Source organism: Ranitomeya variabilis, chromosome 2, assembly GCF_051348905.1.
Source record: "Ranitomeya variabilis isolate aRanVar5 chromosome 2, aRanVar5.hap1, whole genome shotgun sequence".
Taxonomy (NCBI): Eukaryota; Metazoa; Chordata; class Amphibia; order Anura; family Dendrobatidae; genus Ranitomeya; species Ranitomeya variabilis.
This window is the reverse complement of record NC_135233.1, coordinates 806748290-806770192: the sequence shown is the minus strand read 5'-3', so window position 1 is coordinate 806770192 and position 21903 is coordinate 806748290. Positions and strand designations below refer to the sequence as shown.

Here is a 21903-nt window from a genome sequence, read left to right as displayed (position 1 = left end):
TAATTTCCATATTTAAAAGGTATACCATTTCACTTAATAATTGTTATACCTTACACCACTCAGGCCTTCTCTGTGTGTTTATGACCCATGGCCTTAATAGTACACTGATCCTGTATTGTCTTATTTAGTCTCAATATGTATTATAGAAGTGACATCCAAGTATTTTCAGCTTGCTTACTTACAGTCTCTCATTTATATATAGAAATGAGTTACTAATTAGTTTGATGACAAACAACACAAATAAGATACAGTATATTTAAGGGTGACAAAATGAATAAAATCAGCTTACTTTGGTATATATTTTTTAACAATGCAAAGGCATTTGCTAAACCTAAATTGTTTTTATTTTCCTTTTTTGAGTCACAAAACAACGAGAGCTGAGGAATAATGACACCCGAACTAGACATCTGCACAACCTTCAATACTCAGTATCAAACTACGGACTTTTTCAATCATACCTATCATTACCTTTTCCAACAATTTGTGCTTCCGTAGCTATTCTTTGGTATCAGACAGGCTAGAGTTTGCTCCCCACATACTTTGGGGCTACTGGGGATACTGCTGATGGTTCAGTTGTGGGACCAGTTTAGGAAAAGCATGTTGGAAAGACCCTACAAGAACAGCCATTTTTGAGATGCTCTGCCCTAGACATTCAACCATCACAATTTAGGATCCTTATGCTAGCTCATTTTTCCTGCTTCCAGCTCATTAATTTTAAAAGCTTCTTGTTCTGTTGATTCTTAATATATTCAAACCCTTGACAGGTGACATTGTAATAATACTAATCACTTTCATTGTTGCTGTTTTTTAATGATGAATGGTGTGCATTTATGACTGATCTTATTGTTTAGCAATACAAGACTTCATGCATATGAAGTCTTATTTTGAATTTGCACCTTGGTGAAGAGATGTTATAGCAAAAAATTTGGGCTATAATGTATAGTATTTTGATATTCAATGCAATTGTAAATCCACTACTTTGTCCGGTAGAAGCTGAAGATGCCTTGGCGCTACAATGATCTATACTGCTCAAAAAATAAAGAGAACATACCACATCCTAAATTTCACTGAATTAAGTATTTCAGTTGCAAATCATTTTCAATACATAGTTTAATACACTGAGAACAATGAAAAAATACAAATGTAAGTCAAAATTAATCTCCAATGGAGGTCTGGATTTGGAATGATATTCAAAATCAAAGTGGCTAATCAAATTACAGGCTGATTCAACATCAATGGAAAAGCCTCAAGACAAGGAAATGATGTTCAATAGTGTGCGTGGCCTCCACCTGCCTAAATGACCTCCCTGAAAAGCCTGGGCATGCTCCTGATGAGGCGGCAGATGTTCCCCTGAGGGATCTCATCCTACACCTCAATTAAAGCACCCACTTGTGGACATCGGTCCTTCATTCCACCCTGACAGTTTGAGCTGACACATGGATGTTAGCGGCCTGCTGGGAGTTATTTTGCAGAGCTCTGGCACTGCTCCTCCTGTTGCTCCTTACACAAAGGAGGAGGTAGTAGTCCTGCAGCTGGGTTGTTGCCCTCCTACTACCTAATCTACATCTCCTTATGAACTGGCCTGTTTACTGCAATGTGTCCCATGCTCTGGTCATTGTGCCGACAGACACAGCTACCATTCTTGCCACAGTTTGAATTGATATGCCATCCTGGATAAGTTGAAATACCTGAGCAATTTCTGTGGGTTGTAGACAACAACTAATTCTACTATACAATACCTCTAGGGGTGAGAGCAGAGACAAAATGCAAAAGTGACTGAAACAATAGCCAGAAAGGATGAGAACAGAAAAATGGTCTGTGGTCACCCCTGCAGAACCACTCCTTTATAGGGGTTGTCTTTGTAATTGCTTATCACTTCTACTTATTGTCTGTTTCATTTACGCAACAGCAGTATAAATTGATTCACAATCGGTGTTGATTCATAACTGGACAGGTTGATTTAATAGAAATCTGATTGCTTTGGAGTTACATTGTGTTGTTTAAGTGTTCCCTTTATTTTTTTGAGCACTGTATATCCTCCCTTCATTGCTGTGATCAGTATGGGTGTGATCAGTCACATTTACTTTTCTATTAATCACTATTCGCATAACACCACTAAAGTCTTACTTGTATTGTTTGTAAATATCTTCATCATTTTAATAGTTTCCCAAATGCAGAACTTGAGGGTTTACTTCCTGTAATAAAACATATTTGGTAAATGATACTCGTAAGGCAAATTACAAGTATTGATAATGCAATAGTCATTACTATAAGGTGTGCAAATTAATGCACTGAATTAATAAGATTAGTGTATTACAAATGTAAGAAATAAGAAAATGAATATCTTGACTTGTTTTTACTTGTATAATAGGGTGTCCCAGGCAGAGATGGCCGACCAGGACTCCAGGGTCCTCCAGGTGACCCAGTATGTGAACGCATGTACATTGATTCCATGATCAGTATTGCTATTCTTAAAATTAAAAATGTATCTATTGGAGATGTAGACATTTTTTGTGCTAGCCTTCTCACCTTCCAAAATTCAACATTTTTATTTTTCCACTCTGATACAGCAGTATGAGGGTTTCAATTTTTGTGGGACAAGTATTAGTTTTTACCACCTAATGTACTGAAAAAAAGGAATAAAAACTCCTAGTGGGGTGGAATTGAAAAAAGCAATCATCAATTCAGTTTTGCTTTTACCACATTCATTTTGCTGTAAACATGACCTTGTAACTTTGTTCTACAGTTCAGTGCAGCTACGGTGATTCAAAATTTATACAGTATTTTAAGTTGGTTTTACTTTTTTTGCTGCTTTTTGTTTATTACCTCTGTCATCATATTTCAAGAATCTTTATTTTATCAACAGTTGTAAGAATTTTTTTTTGTGTGGCTGCTTTAATTACCATAAAACAACAATTCTGAATTTAAATTTTTTTTGTTACCCAGCATGTGGAATAAATACTTTTGTATCTTATTAGTTTGACCAATTACACATGATTTTGCTATTTGCATTGCAAGAAAAGAGTTATTATATACACATATAATATTTATAAACATATAATATACATACAATATACATATAAATGTATTTACATACAGTACTTTAGGTTTATTTTAATATATTTTTTATTAGTTCTTTGCTTATTTATTATTTAGTTTAGAGTAATTCACTCACTTGAACACTCATACATTATACTTCAGTATTACAGTATTGCAGCCCATTGTACAAGTCAGGGTATCCAATGGAGCTGTGTAACCTCCCACTACACATTCCTAATCTTTCAAATGCCACTTTCCACTATATACTTTATAGTAAATGCACACTTAATCTGCAAATGTATGACAGGTGTTGCTAAAGGGTTAATCTTTAAATCCTGGAAAGTTTTTTCATTTTAAAGTTATCAGGATTTAATTAAGAAGCATCTCTACCCTCCACATTTATATGGGCACATTTGGGTAGCTGTACAGATTTTCATTTTGGAAATTGTTCAAGAACTGATGAGTTTATTTTTCTGTTGTATGAGTTACCTTCCTTGAAATTACCTTGAGTCAGTTATGTTTTTCAACCTATGACTGACTGTATTTCTGAATAAAATCACAAAGTTTTCAATAATGCCATAAAATGTCTGTCAATACTTAAACAGCTGGAACCATTTCAGAAGGCATTTTTTATTTTGCTAGAATTATATACATAAAAAAAATCACATTCTTTCTCTTCCCGGGGAGTAAATGCTTAGCACAAGTACAAAACTTTGAACATATTATCTACCATTCACAGTGAGCTACACAAATGAATGAATGCAGAATTTTTCACAATAATTATCAAAATAATTTCCATGCAAAATGTCACTTCTGAGAGCATTTGAATTTTATGTAATTAGTTATTTCATTATGTGCATGTTTTTCTTTCACAACTCATAATCATTGTTATTGTTTTTGTAGATTGCCCTTCCACTTCTTGGCGATATAGGAGCCATTCTTAAGGTACATTAAAATCTTATTATCTAAATCATTTGGTGTATTCCTATAAGAAAAGTGAATACTGTATAGTTGTCATAATAATGACTGCCATCATATGATATGGAAAACCTTTTCACAATCATACGAACCCAGTTCTTTCTTTGCTATTACTAAGTTGGAAACAGTCCAGTCAGATACCTACAGTTCAAACCGGAAGTTTACATGCACTATATAAAAAGACACAGATGCATGTTTTTCTCAATATCTGATATGAAATCAGAATAAACCTTTCCCATTTTAGGTCAATTAGGATTACCATAATTATTAATATTTGCCAAATTCCAGAATAATGAGAGAGAGAGACTGTTTTAAGACATGTTTGTTACTTACTGCAAGGTCAAAAGTTTACATACACTAAGATTATCATGCCTTTAAACAATTCTGGACTGCCCATATGATGACGTCATGTTTTTGGATGCTTCTGTTTTTTTGTATTTTAATGCATACCTGAAACACACTACTTCTTTGTGTAGCATCATGGGAAAGTCTAAAGAAATCACCCAAGATATCAGGAACCGAATTGTGGACTTGCACTAGTCCAGCTCATCCTTGGGTACAATTTCAAGACACCTGAAGGTGCCTTGTTCATCTGTACAAACAATTATATGCAAGTACAAACAAGATGGGAATGTCCAGCCATCATACCGCTTAGGAAGGAGACGGGTTCTGTGTCCCAGAGATGAACGAGCTTTGGTCCAACATGTGCCTATCAAACCAAAGACAAAGGCAAAAGACCTTGTGAAGATGATTGCGGAAGCTGGTAAGAATGTGTCAATATCCACAGTGAAACCAGTACTGTATAAACATGGGCTGAAAGGCCACTCTGCCAGGAAAAAGCCATTACTCCAAAAGAAACAAAAAGAAGCCAGACTAATGTTTGCAAATCCACACAGGAACACAGACCTTAATTTTTGGAGACATGTCCTGTGGTCTGATGAAGCTAAAATTTAACTTTTTGGGCATAATGGCCATCGATACATTTGGAGAAAAAAGGGAGAAGCTTGGAAGCCTAAGAATACTATCCCAAATGTGAAACATGGGGGTGGCAGCTTTATGTTGTGGGTTTGTTTTGCTGCAGTAGGGACTGGCGTACTTCACAAAATAGATGGCATCATAAGAAGATTATGTGGAAATTCAGAAGCAAAATCTCAAGAAATCAGTCAGGAAGCTAAAGCTTTGGCAGAAATGGGTCTTCCAAATGGACAATGACCTTCTAGAAGCATACTGCCAAAATGGCAACAAAGTGGCTTAAGGATAACAAAGTCAATGTTTTGGACTGGCCATCACAAAGCCCTGATCTCAATCCTATTGAAAATGTATAAGCAAAGCTGAAAAAGCCTGTTCAAGTAAGGTAATCAACATACCTGGATCAGTTACACCAGTTTTGTCAGGAGGAATGGGCCCTAATTCTAACCAACTATTGTGAGAAGCTTGTGGAAGGATATCCCAAATGTTTGACCCAAGTCATTCAGTTTAAGGGCAATGGTACCAAATACTAATGAAATGTATGTGCAGTGCCCCCGAGACCTGGTCGTTGCAGTAACGTTGCTCTGCCGCTAAGGGGAGTGATGGTAAGTCTGATTGCACTAAAAGAGTTCACCTGACCAGGTATCACAGTCACACATTACACTTCAGGGGGTCCCTGTCAGGGGTGGGATCCTGGCAGAGGCCTAGCAAAGGACAGATCATTACGGAGCCGTGCCTGCACCTCATTGCGGCGGCATCTTAAGAAAGGACACGAAGCGAAGGATATTGTGGAGAAGTGAGAAATGAGATCACAGCACAAAGGCGATAGAACCAGTAGGAGTCATGCCCCGAGATCGGCAACATCCTACTGAGGCGCGTAGCCAGCGGCTGGAACGCCGAGGAAGTAATAGACTCTACGCATTACTTCGAACCAACGGCAGGGCAGTTAACTTTAGGTTGGCTGTCTCACCTTTTACACCTAATGAAGACAACGGAGGCAATTGTGGGAGAGGGGCGTCTCTAGGGTCCCTATAAAATAACTCCAGGCCTACCCTGTTATGACCCCAATGGCAGAGGGTCTCAAAAGTATATACCAAGTCTGCAAACACAAAAAACCAGCTCATAGGGCAGTGGTAACTGGGCTGACCATATATCTAATCCTAGCACCACAAATAGCAGCAGCCGGGGAACGTGCCTACGTTGGTTCTAGACGTCTCGCGCCAGCCGGAGAACTAACTAACCCTAGAAGGGAAAAGATAGACCTTTCTTGCCTCCAGAGAAAAGACCCCAAAAGTTGGATACAAGCCCCCAACAAATAATAACGGTGAGGTAAGGAGAAAAGACAAACGTAAGAATGAACTAGATATTTAGCAAAGAGAGGCCCACTGACTAATAGCAGAATATAGTAAGATGACTTATATGGTCAGCAAAAACCCTATCAAAATTTCCACGCTGGATATTCAAGAACCCCCGAACCGTCTAACGGCCCGGGGGGAGAACACCAGCCCCCTAGAGCTTCCAGCAAAATCAGGAATCACATTTAGTACAAGCTGGACAAAAAATAAGAGCAAAGCAAATAACCAAAAAACAAGGAAGCAGGACTTAGCTTAATTTTGCAAGATCCAAGACCAGCAGACAGGAGCAAACAGAAAGGAACTGATTACAACGATGCCAGGCACTGGACTGAGAAACCAGGAAGTTTATATAGCAACACCCCTGGACTAACGACCCAGGTGGGTGCCAAACTGAGGAAAGACAATCCCAGAGTCATATCACTAGTGACCACAAGAGGGAGCCAAAAAAGTCTAATTCACAACAGTACCCCCCCTTTAAGGAGGGGTCACCGAACCCTCACCAAGACCACCAGGGCGATCAGGATGAGCAGCGTGAAAGGCACGAACTAAATCGGCCGCATGCACATCAGAGGCAACCACCCAGGAATTATCCTCCTGACCATAGCCCTTCCACTTGACCAGATACTGAAGCCTCCGCCTGGAGAGACGAGAATCCAAGATCTTCTCCACCACGTACTCCAACTCGCCCTCAACCAACACCGGAGCAGGAGGCTCAACAGAAGGAACCACAGGTACAACGTACCCCCGCAACAAAGACCTATGGAACACGTTGTGAATGGCAAACGACACCGGAAGATCCAAGCAAAAGGACACAGGATTAAGGATTTCCAATATCTTGTAAGGACCAATGAAGCGAGGCTTAAATTTAGGAGAGGAGACCTTCATAGGAACAAATCGAGAAGACAGCCATACCAAATCCCCAACACGAAGTCGGGGACCCACACCGCGGCGGCGGTTGGCAAAACGCTGAGCCTTCTCCTGTGACAACTTCAAGTTGTCCACCACATGATTCCAGATCCGCTGCAACCTATCCACCACGGAATCTACCCCAGGACAGTCAGAAGGCTCCATATGTCCCGAGGAAAAACGAGGATGGAAACTGTTATGACCCCAATGGCGAGGGTCTCAGAGATATCAGCAAGTCTGCGAAGTACAAAAATCCAGCTCATAGGGCAGTGGTAACTGGGTTGACCATATATCTACTCCTAAGGCCAACACTAGAAGTAGCCGGGGAACATGCCTACGTTGGTCGCTAGATGTCTCGCGCCAGCCGGAGGACTAACTACCCCTAGAAGAGGAAAACAAAGACCTCTCTTGCCTCCAGAGAATAGACCCCAAAAGTTGGATACAAGCCCCCCACAAATAATAATGGTGAGGTAAGAGGAAATGACAAACACAGAGATGAACTAGGTTTAGCAAATAGAGGCCCACTCACTAATAGCAGAATGTAGTAAGATAACTTATATGGTCAACAAAAACCCTACAAAAATCCACACTGGAGATTCAAGAACCCCCGAACCGTCTAACGGCCCGGGGGTAGAACTCCAGCCTCCCTAGAGCTTCCAGCAAGGATAGGATACAGATAATGTACAAGCTGGACAAAAATGCAAACAAAAACAATAGCAAAAAGCAAGAAAGCAGACTTAGCTTAATCAAGCAGGAACCAGGATCAGTAGACAAGAGCACTACAGATTAGCTCTGATATCAACGTTGCCAGGCATTGAACTGAAGGTCCAGGGAGCTAATATAGCAACACCCCTGACCTAACGACCCAGGTGAGCATACAAGGGATGATAGACATACCCAGAGTAAAAACACTAGTAGCCACTAGAGGGAGCCAAAAGGTAAATTCACAACAGTACCCCCCCCTTAGTGAGGGGTCACCGAACCCTCACCAAGACCACCAGGGCGATCAGGATGAGCAGCGTGAAAGGCGCGAACTAAATCGGCCGCATGCACATCAGAGGCGACCACCCAGGAATTATCCTCCTGACCATAGCCCTTCCACTTGACCAGGTACTGAAGCCTCCGCCTGGAGAGACGAGAATCTAAGATCTTCTCCACCACGTACTCCAACTCGCCCTCAACCAACACCGGAGCAGGAGGCTCAGCAGAAGGAACCACAGGCACAACGTACCGCCGCAACAAGGACCTATGAAATACGTTGTGAATGGCAAACGACACCGGAAGATCCAAGCGAAAGGATACAGGATTAAGGATCTCCAATATCTTGTAAGGACCAATGAATCGAGGCTTAAATTTGGGAGAGGAGACCTTCATAGGAACAAATCGAGAAGACAGCCATACCAAATCCCCAACACGAAGTCGGGGACCCACACCGCGGCGGCGATTGGCAAAACGCTGAGCCTTCTCCTGTGACAACTTCAAGTTGTCCACCACATGATTCCAGATCCGCTGCAACCTATCCACCACAGAATCCACTCCAGGACAGTCAGAAGGCTCCACATGTCCCGAGGAAAAACGAGGATGGAAACCGGAGTTGCAGAAAAATGGTGAAACCAAGGTGGCAGAACTAGCCCGATTATTAAGGGCAAATTCAGCCAACGGCAAGAAGGTCACCCAATTATCCTGATCAGAAGAGACAAAACACCTCAAATACGCCTCCAGAGTCTGATTAGTTCGTTCCGTTTGTCCGTTAGTCTGTGGATGAAAAGCGGACGAAAACGACAAATCAATGCCCATCCTACCACAAAAGGATCGCCAGAACCTGGAAACAAACTGGGATCCTCTGTCCGACACAATATTCTCAGGAATGCCGTGCAAACGAACCACGTTCTGGAAGAATACAGGAACCAGATCAGCAGAGGAAGGCAGCTTAGGCAAAGGAACCAGATGGACCATCTTGGAGAAACGATCACATATCACCCAGATGACAGACATGCCTTTAGACACCGGGAGATCCGAAATGAAATCCATAGAGATGTGTGTCCAAGGTCTCTTCGGGACAGGCAAGGGCAAGAGCAACCCGCTGGCACGAGAACAGCAAGGCTTAGCTCGAGCACAAGTACCGCAGGACTGCACAAATGACCGCACATCCCTTGACAAGGAAGGCCACCAAAAGGACCTGGCCACCAGATCTCTGGTGCCAAAAATTCCCGGGTGCCCTGCCAACACTGAGGAATGAACCTCGGAAATGACTCTGCTGGTCCATTTAGCAGGCACAAACAATCTGTCAGGTGGACAAGAGTCAGGCCTACCAGCCTGAAATCTCTGCAACACACGTCGCAGATCTGGAGAAATGGCCAATAACTCCCAATTGCCCACATCAAAATTTCGCTCTGCTGGCGAAAACTTCCTAGAGAAAAAGGCACAAGGTCTCATAGTAGAGCAACCAGGGCCTCTCTGCGACAAAACGGCCCCTGCCCCAATCTCCGAAGCATCCACCTCAACCTGAAAGGGAAGTGAGACGTCAGGCTGGCACAAAACAGGCGCCGAAGTAAACCGGCGTTTCAACTCCTGGAAAGCCTCCACGGCAGCAGGAGCCCAGTTAGCTACATCAGAGCCTTTCTTGGTCATATCCGTCAGCGGTTTATCAACGCTAGAGAAATTTGCGATAAAACGACGGTAGAAGTTAGCAAAACCCAAGAACTTCTGAAGACTCTTAACTGACGAGGGCTGAGTCCAATCATGAATAGCTCGAACCTTGACTGGATCCATCTCCACAGCAGAAGGAGAAAAAATGAACCCCAAAAAGGGAACCTTCTGTACACCAAAGAGACACTTTGAGCCTTTTACAAACAAAGAATTTTCACGCAAAATCTCAAAAACCATCCTGACCTGCTCCACATGCGAGTCCCAATCCTCAGAAAAAACCAGAATATCATCCAGATAAACAATCAAAAATTTATCCAGATACTTCCGGAAAATGTCATGCATGAAGGACTGAAAAACTGAAGGTGCATTAGAGAGCCCAAATGGCATCACCAAGTACTCAAAATGACCTTCGGGCGTATTGAATGCGGTTTTCCATTCATCGCCCTGCCTAATGCGCACAAGGTTGTACGCACCACGAAGGTCTATCTTGGTGAACCACTTGGCACCTTTAATCCGGGCAAACAAATCTGACAACAAAGGCAAAGGATACTGAAATTTGACAGTGATCTTATTTAAAAGCCGATAGTCAATACAAGGCCTCAAAGATCCGTCCTTTTTGGCCACAAAAAAGAATCCCGCACCAAGAGGGGAAGAAGAAGGACGGATATGCCCCTTCTCCAGAGACTCCTTGATATATGAACGCATCGCGGTATGTTCAGGTACCGACAGATTAAACAGTCTCCCCTTAGGAAACTTACTGCCAGGGATCAAATCTATTGCACAGTCACATTCCCTATGAGGAGGCAGTGCACTGGACTTAGACTCGCTAAAGACATCCTGATAATCAGACAAATACGCCGGAACTTCCAAAGGCGTAGAAGAAGCAATAGACAAGGGCAGGGAATCTCCATGAATTCCATGGCAGCCCCAACTTGACACTGACATAGCCTTCCAGTCCAAGACTGGATTATGGGTCTGTAACCATGGCAAACCCAAAACAACCAAATCATGCATTTTATGCAGAACAAGAAAACGTATTACCTCCCGATGTTCGGGAGTCATGCACATGGTAACCTGTGTCCAAAACTGCGGTTTATTTTTGGCGTAGAATTAATACCCCTAAGAGGGATAGGATTTTCCAATGGCTCAAGAACAAATCCGCAGCGCTTGGCAAATTACAGATCCATAAGGCTCAGGGCAGCACCTGAGTCCACAAACGCCATGACAGGATACGATGACAGTGAGCAAATCAAAGTTACAGATAGAATAAATTTAGGTTGCAAATTACCAATGACGACCGGACTAACAACCTTAGTAAGACGTTTAGAGCATGCTGAGATAACATGTGTAGAATCACCACAGTAGTAACACAAGCCATTCTGGCGTCTATGAATTTTCCGCTCATTTCTAGTCAGGATTCTATCACATTGCATTAATTCAGGTGCCTGTTCAGACAACACCATGAGGGAATTTGCGGTTTTGCGCTCCCGCAACCGCCGGTCGATTTGAATAGCCAGGGCCATAGAATCATTCAGACCTGTGGGAATGGGAAAACCCACCATCACATTCTTAATGGCTTCAGAAAGACCATTTCCGAAATTTTTGGCAATACACTTCAGCCTCGTCCTGGCCCTGAGACATAGCCAGCAAGGCTTTTTCTGCCTGAATCTCAAGATTGGGTTCCTCATAAAGCAAACCGAGCGCCAGAAAAAACGCATCGATATCAGCCAATGCCGGATCTCCTGGCGCCAGCGAGAAAGCCCAATCCTGAGGGTCGCCCCATAAAAAAGAAATAACAATTTTCACTTGCTGAGCAGAGTCTCCAGAGGAACAGGGTCTCAGGGACAAAAACAATTTACAATCATTCCTGAAATTTCTAAACTTAAATCGGTCTCCGGAAAACAGTTCAGGAATCGGTATCTTAGGTTCTGACATAGGATTTCTGGTAACATAATCTTGTATGCCCTGCACACGAGCAGCAAGCTGGTCCACACTTGTAATCAAGGTCTGGACATTCATGTCTGCAGCAATCACAAACCACTCAGAGGTAAAGGGGAAAAGAAAAAAAAATGAGAGAGAGAAAAAAAAAACTCAGAACTTTCTTTCTTATAATCCCGCTTCTGCAATGCATTTAACATTTAATACTGGCCTGGCAAACTGTTATGACCCCAATGGCGAGGGTCTCAGAGATATCAGCAAGTCTGCGAAGTACAAAAATCCAGCTCATAGGGCAGTGGTAACTGGGTTGACCATATATCTACTCCTAACGCCAACACTAGAAGTAGCCGGGGAACATGCCTACGTTGGTCGCTAGATGTCTCGCGCCAGCCGGAGGACTAACTACCCCTAGAAGAGGAAAACAAAGACCTCTCTTGCCTCCAGAGAATAGACCCCAAAAGTTGGATACAAGCCCCCCACAAATAATAACGGTGAGGTAAGAGGAAATGACAAACACAGAGATGAACTAGGTTTAGCAAAGAGAGGCCCACTCACTAATAGCAGAATGTAGTAAGATAACTTATATGGTCAACAAAAACCCTACAAAAATCCACACTGGGGATTCAAGAACCCCCGAACCGTCTAACGGCCCGGGGGGAGAACTCCAGCCTCCCTAGAGCTTCCAGCAAGGATAGGATACAGATAATGTACAAGCTGGACAAAAATGCAAACAAAAACAATAGCAAAAAGCAAGAAAGCAGACTTAGCTTAATCAAGCAGGAACCAGGATCAGTAGACAAGAGCACTACAGATTAGCTCTGATATCAACGTTGCCAGGCATTGAACTGAAGGTCCAGGGAGCTAATATAGCAACACCCCTGACCTAACGACCCAGGTGAGCATACAAGGGATGATAGACATACCCAGAGTAAAAACACTAGTAGCCACTAGAGGGAGCCAAAAGGTAAATTCACAACAGGAAACCAGAGTTGCAAAAAAATGGCGAAACCAAAGTAGCGGAACTAGCCCGATTATTAAGGGCAAACTCAGCCAACGGCAAGAAGGTCACCCAATCATCCTGATCTGCAGAAACAAAACACCTCAAATAAGCCTCCAGAGTCTGATTAGTTCGCTCCGTTTGTCCATTAGTCTGAGGATGAAAGGCAGACGAAAACGACAAATCAATGCCCATCTTAGCACAAAAGGATCGCCAGAACCTGGAAACAAACTGGGATCCTCTATCAGACACAATATTCTCAGGAATGCCGTGTAAACGAACCACATTCTGAAAGAACAAAGGAACCAGATCGGAAGAGGAAGGCAGCTTAGGCAAAGATACCAAATGGACCATCTTGGAAAAGCGATCACATACCACCCAGATGACAGACATGCCCTGAGACACCGGAAGATCTGAAATGAAATCCATGGAAATGTGTGTCCAAGGCCTCTTCGGGACAGGCAAGGGCAAGAGCAACCCGCTGGCACGAGAACAGCAAGGCTTAGCTCGAGCACAAGTCCCACAGGACTGCACAAATGACCGCACTTCCCGTGACAAGGAAGGCCACCAAAAGGACCTAGCCACCAGATCTCTGGTGCCAAAAATTCCCAAATCGCAAATCCGGAGAAATGGCTGACAGGATAACTCCCTCTTTGAGAATACCAACTGGTTCTGTGACTCCAGGAGAGTCAGGCACAAAGCTCCTTGAAAGAGCATCAGCCTTCACATTCTTCGAACCTGGTAAATACGAGACCACAAAGTCAAAACGGGAGAAAAACAATGACCAGCGGGCCTGTCTAGGATTCAGGCGTTTAGCAGACTCGAGATACATCAGATTTTTGTGATCAGTCAAGACCACCACACGATGCTTAGCACCCTCGAGCCAATGACGCCACTCCTCAAATGCCCACTTCATGGCTAACAACTCCCGATTGCCAACATCATAATTCCGCTCAGCAGGCGAAAACTTCCTAGAGAAAAAAGCACATGGTCTCATTACAGAGCAACCAGGGCCTCTCTGTGACAAAACGGCCCCTGCCCCAATCTCAGAAGCACCCACTTCAACCTGAAAGGGAAGTGAGACATCAGGCTGGCACAAAACAGGCGCCGAAGTAAACCGGCGCTTCAACTCTTGAAAGGCTTCCACAGCTGCAGGAGCCCAGTTAGCAACATCAGAACCTTTCTTGGTCATATCCGTCAAAGGTTTAACAACGCTAGAAAAATTAGCGATAAAACGACGGTAGAAGTTAGCAAAACCCAAGAACTTCTGAAGACTCTTAACTGACGTGGGTTGAGTCCAATCATGAATAGCTCGGACCTTGACTGGGTCCATCTCCACCGCAGAAGGGGAAAAAATAAAACCCAAAAAGGGAACCTTCTGTACTCCAAAGAGACACTTTGAGCCCTTAACAAACAAAGCATTCTCACGCAAAACCTGAAACACCATCCTGACCTGCTCTACATGCGAGTCCCAATCATCAGAAAAAAACAGAATATCATCCAGATAAGCAATCATAAATTTATCCAGATACTTCCGGAAAATATCATGCATAAAGGACTGAAACACTGAAGGAGCATTAGAGAGCCCGAAAGGCATCACCAAGTACTCAAAATGACCTTCGGGCGTATTAAATGCAGTTTTCCATTCATCTCCTTGCTTAATGCGCACAAGGTTGTACGCACCACGAAGATCTATCTTGGTGAACCACTTGGCACCTTTAATCCGGGCAAACAAGTCCGACAACAGAGGCAAAGGATACTGAAATTTAACAGTGATTTTATTCAGAAGCCGATAGTCAATACAAGGTCTCAAAGATCCGTCCTTCTTGGCCACAAAAAAGAATCCCGCACCAAGAGGGGAAGAGGATGGACGGATATGCCCCTTCTCCAGAGATTCCTTAATATAGGAACGCATTGCGGTATGCTCAGGTACAGACAGATTAAATAATCTTCCCTTAGGAAATTTACTACCTGGAATCAAATCTATAGCGCAGTCACAGTCCCTATGAGGAGGAAGAGCACTGGACCTGGACTCGCTGAATACATCCTGGTAATCAGACAAATACTCAGGAACTTCCGAAGGAGTAGAGGAAGCAATAGACACCGGCGGGGAATCACCATGAATTCCCTGACAGCCCCAACTTGACACAGACATTGCCTTCCAATCCAAGACTGGATTATGGGTCTGTAACCATGGCAGACCCAAAACGACCAAATCATGCATTTTATGCAGAACAAGAAAACGAATCACCTCCCGATGTTCAGGAGTCATGCACATGGTTACCTGTGTCCAAAACTGCGGTTTATTTTCCGCCAATGGCGTAGCATCAATACCTCTAAGAGGGATATGATTTACCAACGGCTCAAGAACAAAACCACAGCGCTTGGCAAACGACAGATCCATAAGACTCAGGGCAGCATCTGAATCCACAAACGCCATAACAGGGTAGGAGGACAATGAGCAAATTAAAGTCACAGACAAAATAAATTTAGGTTGCAAATTACCAATGGCGACAGGACTAACAACCCTAGTTAGGCGTTTAGAGCATGCTGATATAACATGTGTAGAATCACCACAGTAAAAACACAACCCATTGTGACGTCTATGATTTTTCCGTTCATTTCTAGTCTGAATTCTACCACATTGCATTAAATCAGGTGTTTGTTCAGACAACACCACCAGAGGATTCGCGGCTTTGCGCTCCCGCAAACGCCGGTCAATTTGAATAGCCAGCGCCATGGAATCATTCAGACCTGTAGGAATGGAGAAACCCACCATCACATTCTTAATGGCTTCAGAAAGGCCATTTCTGAAATTTGCGGCCAGAGCACACTCATTCCACTGAGTAAGCACGGACCATTTCCGAAATTTTTGGCAATACACTTCAGCTTCATCCTGACCCTGAGAAATAGCCAGCAAGGCTTTTTCTGCCTGAATTTCAAGATTGGGTTCCTCGTAAAGCAATCCGAGCGCCAGAAAAACCGCATCAATATTTGCCAATGCCGGATCTCCTGGCGCTAGCGAGAAGGCCCAATCCTGAGGGTCACCCCGTAAGAAAGAGATAACAATTTTTACTTGCTGAGCTGAGTCTCCAGATGAACGGGGTCTCAGAGATAGAAACAATTTACAATTATTCCTGAAATTCCTAAATTTAAATCGGTCTCCAGAGAACAGTTCAGGAATAGGTATTTTAGGTTCATACATTGGTACTACTGGTAAAAAAATCTTGTATGCCCTGCACACGAGCAGCAAGCTGATCCACACTTGTAATCAAAGTCTGGACATTCATGTCTGCAGCAAGCACAAGCCACTCAGAGGTAAAGGGGAGGAAAAAAGAGAGGAAAGAAAAAAAAAAAAACAAAACTCAGACTTTCCTTTCTTGTAATCCCACTTCTGCAATGCATTAAACATTCAACCTTGGCCTGGCATACTGTTATGACCCCAATGGCAGAGGGTCTCAAAAGTACATACCAAGTCTGCAAACACAAAAAAACAGCTCATAGGGCAGTGGTAACTGGGCTGACCATATATCTAATCCTAGCACCACAAATAGCAGCAGCCGGGGAACGTGCCTACGTTGGTTCTAGACGTCTCGCGCCAGCCGGAGAACTAACTAACCCTAGAAGGGAAAAGATAGACCTGTCTTGCCTCCAGAGAAAAGACCCCAAAAGTTGGATACAAGCCCCCAACAAATAATAACGGTGAGGTAAGGAGAAAAGACAAACGTAAGAATGAACTAGATATTTAGCAAAGAGAGGCCCACTGACTAATAGCAGAATATAGTAAGATGACTTATATGGTCAGCAAAAACCCTATCAAAATTTCCACGCTGGATATTCAAGAACCCCCGAACCGTCTAACGGCCCGGGGGGAGAACACCAGCCCCCTAGAGCTTCCAGCAAAATCAGGAATCACATTTAGTACAAGCTGGACAAAAAATAAGAGCAAAGCAAATAACCAAAAAACAAGGAAGCAGGACTTAGCTTAATTTTGCAAGATCCAAGACCAGCAGACAGGAGCAAACAGAAAGGAACTGATTACAACGATGCCAGGCACTGGACTGAGAAACCAGGAAGTTTATATAGCAACACCCCTGGACTAACGACCCAGGTGGGTGCCAAACTGAGGAAAGACAATCCCAGAGTCATATCACTAGTGACCACAAGAGGGAGCCAAAAAAGTCTAATTCACAACACTACCCCATCATACGGGTGCGTCCTATCCATATCATCTGGGGGACGGAGAGAAAGAACAGAAACATACACGACAGATGTGAGGACTATCCCGTGGTGCTCAGCAGGGAAGTACTACAACACCCAGGTGCTAGTAGGTAGGCTACTGATTTCCACCTGCAAAGGGAACTCTGGATGTGCCTTTGGACCGGCTGGTCTCAGCCAGCCCTGTTAACAGTGCTCTGGATTGCGGATGCCGAAGCCTTCAGTAAAGAGGTAAAGAGACTGCAACCCTGTGTCCTCGTTATTTACTGCGACCTACACCGTCATCTACATCTTTAATTGGGTGCCCCTTAGCAGGGCCATGGATCGGGTCAGGCCACCGTGACATCCCCAGAACCGAGAGAGACCCGGTACCGAGTACCCCACTGCCCTGCGTCTGGGGGCAGCTCCATATGTAAACTTTTGACTTTGCAGTAAGTAATAAAAATGGCTTAAAAAATTCTCTCTCTCTCTCTCATTATTCTGGAATTTCGTAAATATTAATAATTATGACAATCATAATAGACCTAAAACAGGAAAGGTTTATTCTGATTTCATGTCAGATATTGAGAAAAACATGCATATGTGTCTTTTTACATAGTGTATGTAAACTTCTGGTTTCAACTGTAGATTAAAATGGCGGTGATGTGCCAAGACTAGCAGGGGATCTCTACCTTACTGTGACAACACTTCAGGACTAATCCTTAAATCAAAAAAATCTAGATTATATCTACAATATAACGTAGCTATTGTCCTCCACTCAGGCAAGTACATGATAGACTCTTTTCCCAGGCTATTAGTTGTAGTCCCACTTCTACTGGCTGTGTCAGCAATTCAACATTTCAAGATAAGGAATACAAATTTAGAGCGTAAACTGCAGCCAGAGAGAAACTATTTTACTTCACTTAACTTAATATTGGACAATTTGGTGTGTTTAGAAATGAATAGAAGCTGTTGCGTCTATTACTGTATCGATCCATCAAGGTTAATATTGGCAAGACACATCACTTTATTTTTTTCTGAATGCGATAATTGCTGAACCACTAGCACCATGAGGTTCTTAAGTACGGTAAAACAGTTTTCCTTTTAACCAGAGTTTGTGAGCTCGGAAGATTTATTGCGTTACTGTAGGTAATTGATTTCAATCCTCACTGCATGGAATGATTATGTAATTAGCTGTTCCCATAATCCAGTTTAGAAATTATCAATATGTTTTACATATACATCCTGCAGATCATATCAGTGCATATTCTAGATTTAAAGATCCTGGTTTAGTCCTTCCAGAACTATTGAATAAATGTTTTAACAGGCTAAATTCAACAATAACTTTAACAGCCAGCAATAGAAAAAGGCTGTAGAGATGACAACACTTTTTATATTCCACATTTTCACCTATCACTTGCTTTGCACGTTGCCACATATCAGAAGAAATTACCTCTTTATAGCTTTCTTACAATAGCTAGCTATTATATATTTATGAAAAATCAGTTTTTTTTCTGTTATCACTTGAGAATGCGGGTTAAAGTTGTGTGTATGATTTAAAGAGTAACAATCATTTTAATTTTTATTACATAAATCAATAGTACACATGAAAATAAGAAACTTTGTAATATAACTGATCAGGGAAATCTGCTTCTTTCCCTGCCAGGACTCATCGTTAGTTTTCAAAATTCCCTATTCTCTGGTAAAATTTGTATTTAGTGGAGATTTTTAAATTACTTAGATAGGAGATTTGTGTACAGTTGGTGATGATAAGACTCTATGTAGGAGAGAAAAGGTGCACATTCTTGAGGCCATAAAACATATAAATTAACCTGAAATCATTTATATTAATTTACAAGCTTATTAAAGGGACACTGTCACCTGAATTTGGAGGGAACAATTTTCAGCCATAGGGGTGGGGTTTTCGGGTGTTTGATTCACCCTTTCCTTACCCGCTGGCTGAATGCTGGCTGCAGTATTGGATTGAAGTTCATTCTCAGTCCTCCATAGTACATGCCTGCACAAGGCAAGAATGCCTTGTGCAGGCATGTACTACGGAGGACATAGAATGAACTTCAATCCAATATTGCAGCCAGCATGCAGCCAGCGGGTAAGGAAAGGGTGAATCAAACACCCGAAAACTCCGCCCCTATGGCTGAAAATTGTTCCCTCCAAATTCAGGTGAAAGTGTCCCTTTAAGGTGTTTATTGTCTCTTTTCCTATTAACTAGTATGTATACACTTCTTACAAATTAATGTCAGCTTTACCAGCCTTAGACCGATTCATATACAAGTTGTCCCTTTACATTTATTTACTTTAGAATGAAAATTACTGAAAAATAATTTAAAAAGTGCAAACATTTTTTTAAAAATACTGTTTTCTGAATGCCCATTATATCTTAGACTATTAATAAAGTTTTCACTGACTTTTATAATGATACTTGTAACAGCACTATGATCGATGCCTTAGAAAGGGAGAGAAATAGAAGTAAGCCAAAGCAGAAACATCTATTCGACGTATGGTTCTATTGTTACTAGTGTGAAATGACTCAATTGCTACACCACCAATAGTAGTTTAATGAGCCCTTGGTCGTCAACTAAGGATTCCTCAAGAAGGTTTTGACAGTCTAGAAATAGACTGTCCTTATAGGATTGAAGATCACAGTATACAATGACAATATAGTGACAGGAAAAACTATGACAGTAGTGACAGCAGTAGGAAAACTACTGCAAACAAATAGGTCAAACTATAGGATAGCAATACCACTAGGATATCGAAGCCACAAACACTAATTCCCAATAAAGTACAGTCATTTGCATTTGTCAGTCTGAATGGTAACAGAAGACCATTCACTATAAATGGGACCTCCTGACTTTTCCTTGTCATATGATGTCACAGGAGAGAAAGATTGAGCAGTTTAAATGTAAATGATTGATCCTTTAGTTCTGCAGAGTAGTCTGGCCCCAACTTATTCTCCTGCACCCTTTCAAAACACATAAACACTTGTGTGTATGGTGCCCTCAACAGTAGTGTTGAGTGATACCTTCCGATATTTGAAAGTATCGGTATCAGATTGGATCGGCCGATATCCAAAAAATATCGGATATCGCCGATACCGATACCCGATACCAATACAAGTCAATGGGACACAAATATCGGAAGTGATCCTGGATGGTTCCCAGGGTGTGAAGGAGAGGAAACTCTCCTTCAGGCCCTGGGATCCATATTCATGTAAAAAATAAAGAATAAAAATAAAAAATATGGATATGCTCACCCTCGGACGAGCCCTGGCTGTCACCGCTGCAAGCGTCTGCCTCCGTTCCTAAGAATGCAGAGTGAAGGACCTTCGATGACGTCGCGGCTTGTGATTGGTCGCGTGACCGCTCATGTGATCGCTCACGCGACCAATCACAAGCCGCGACGTCGTTGCAGGTCCTACACTCACTGCATTCTTAGGAACGGAGGCTGCCGGTTGCACCGCTGAGGTCCAGGGTCTGTCGGAGGGGTGAGTATATCCATATTTTTAATTTTTATTCTTTATTTTTTACATGAATATGGATCCCATGGCCTGAAGGAGAGTCTCCTCTCCTCCAGACCCTGGGAACCATACGCACCGCACATGCCTGGGAACTTATAGGAACTTCCGATTACGATTTCCGATATCACAAAAATATCGGAACTCGGTATCGGAATTCCGATACAGCAAATATTGGCCGATACCCGATGTTTGCAGTATCGGAATGCTCAACACTACTCAACAGCTATATAAGATATATTTCACTAGAGATGAGCAGATCTGATGAGATTAGAAATTGCCAAATCACAAGGATTTTACCAGGAAATGTAATTTGGAATGAATTTATTTTCTGCAAATGGAATGCCCCTGATTATGTTCTGGGGGTTTAGGGAGACTCCAGGGCATAACAATTACTATAGTGCAGTATCCTTATGGCGTGCTCTCTAAGCCAAAGCTTCAGGTTGCAACTAGGCCTGGGATAACCCTTTCATACCGGCATCACTCCAGGTCTAGTCTTAGCCTAGCATGAAAATGCAATATGCGATGTCAGTAAGATGTGCTTGAGGACCATATGGAGGAGATCAAGCAGTGAAGGTGGCTGTGGAAGTGATTGGTGAGATATTAGGTTTTGGGGCCTATTCTTTAATCTTTTGTCAGCCTTCTATGATTCGGCATAATGACCGTCAGCAAACCACCTTTTTGCTGATGTTTTGGAGAATACAAATTTTTGTAAAATGTGAGTAGAATTCTATTCCATTAACTAAATTTGCCTAAATTTCATGCATGCTGCTGAATATTTAAGAGCTGAAAAAAAATTTAGAAGCAAGAAAATCATTTAGCAAAGAATTACACAAGCAAGAGACAATTCAGAAACAGCAGGATGGGAGACAGCAGATATCTTTACATGTACTGTGGTAAATGTTTTCAGCTCCGTCATGAGGATACAGCGTATCCGTATCAGAATGCATGTGATGCAAAAGTAAAGATTTTTGTTTTGTTCTGTTCTTTTTAAGAATGTGTGTGGTCATTGTAATTCCGGTGGTCCAGGACCTGCTGGCACCAAAGGAGAGGAAGGTCTTATTGGCATTGCAGGACAAATAGGTATTAAGGTAAGTCTTTAAAAAGTATTCTCTTAAGTGTAGGAGAGGTTAGGTGGGAATCACAGGAAAGACATCGGGGTTCTCTTATTAATTCTTACAAACTGTCATTATGCAACTATTGTGTGGCCAGTAGATAGTATCCAGCAATTAACGAATGTGGAACACACTGATGAACAACCAGTTTGTAACTGCAATGGTTATATAAATAATAATAAAGATTATGTGTATTTTTCAGTAAATATGACTGTGTGAGGGCTT

At 42.3% G+C, this 21903-nt stretch overlaps 1 protein-coding gene across 2 annotated transcripts in view; it reads left to right on the top strand.

The window, feature by feature from the left end:
* Positions 1-21903, top strand: part of COL19A1 (collagen type XIX alpha 1 chain) — a 1614879-nt gene that overhangs the window by 1191426 nt on the left and 401550 nt on the right. For both annotated transcript variants that reach the window (XM_077289962.1, XM_077289964.1), the window contains exons 31-33: positions 2372-2425; positions 3943-3984; positions 21559-21654. In XM_077289962.1, coding sequence (XP_077146077.1) covers positions 2372-2425; positions 3943-3984; positions 21559-21654 — 192 coding nt within the window. The remainder of the gene's footprint in view (positions 1-2371; positions 2426-3942; positions 3985-21558; positions 21655-21903) is intronic.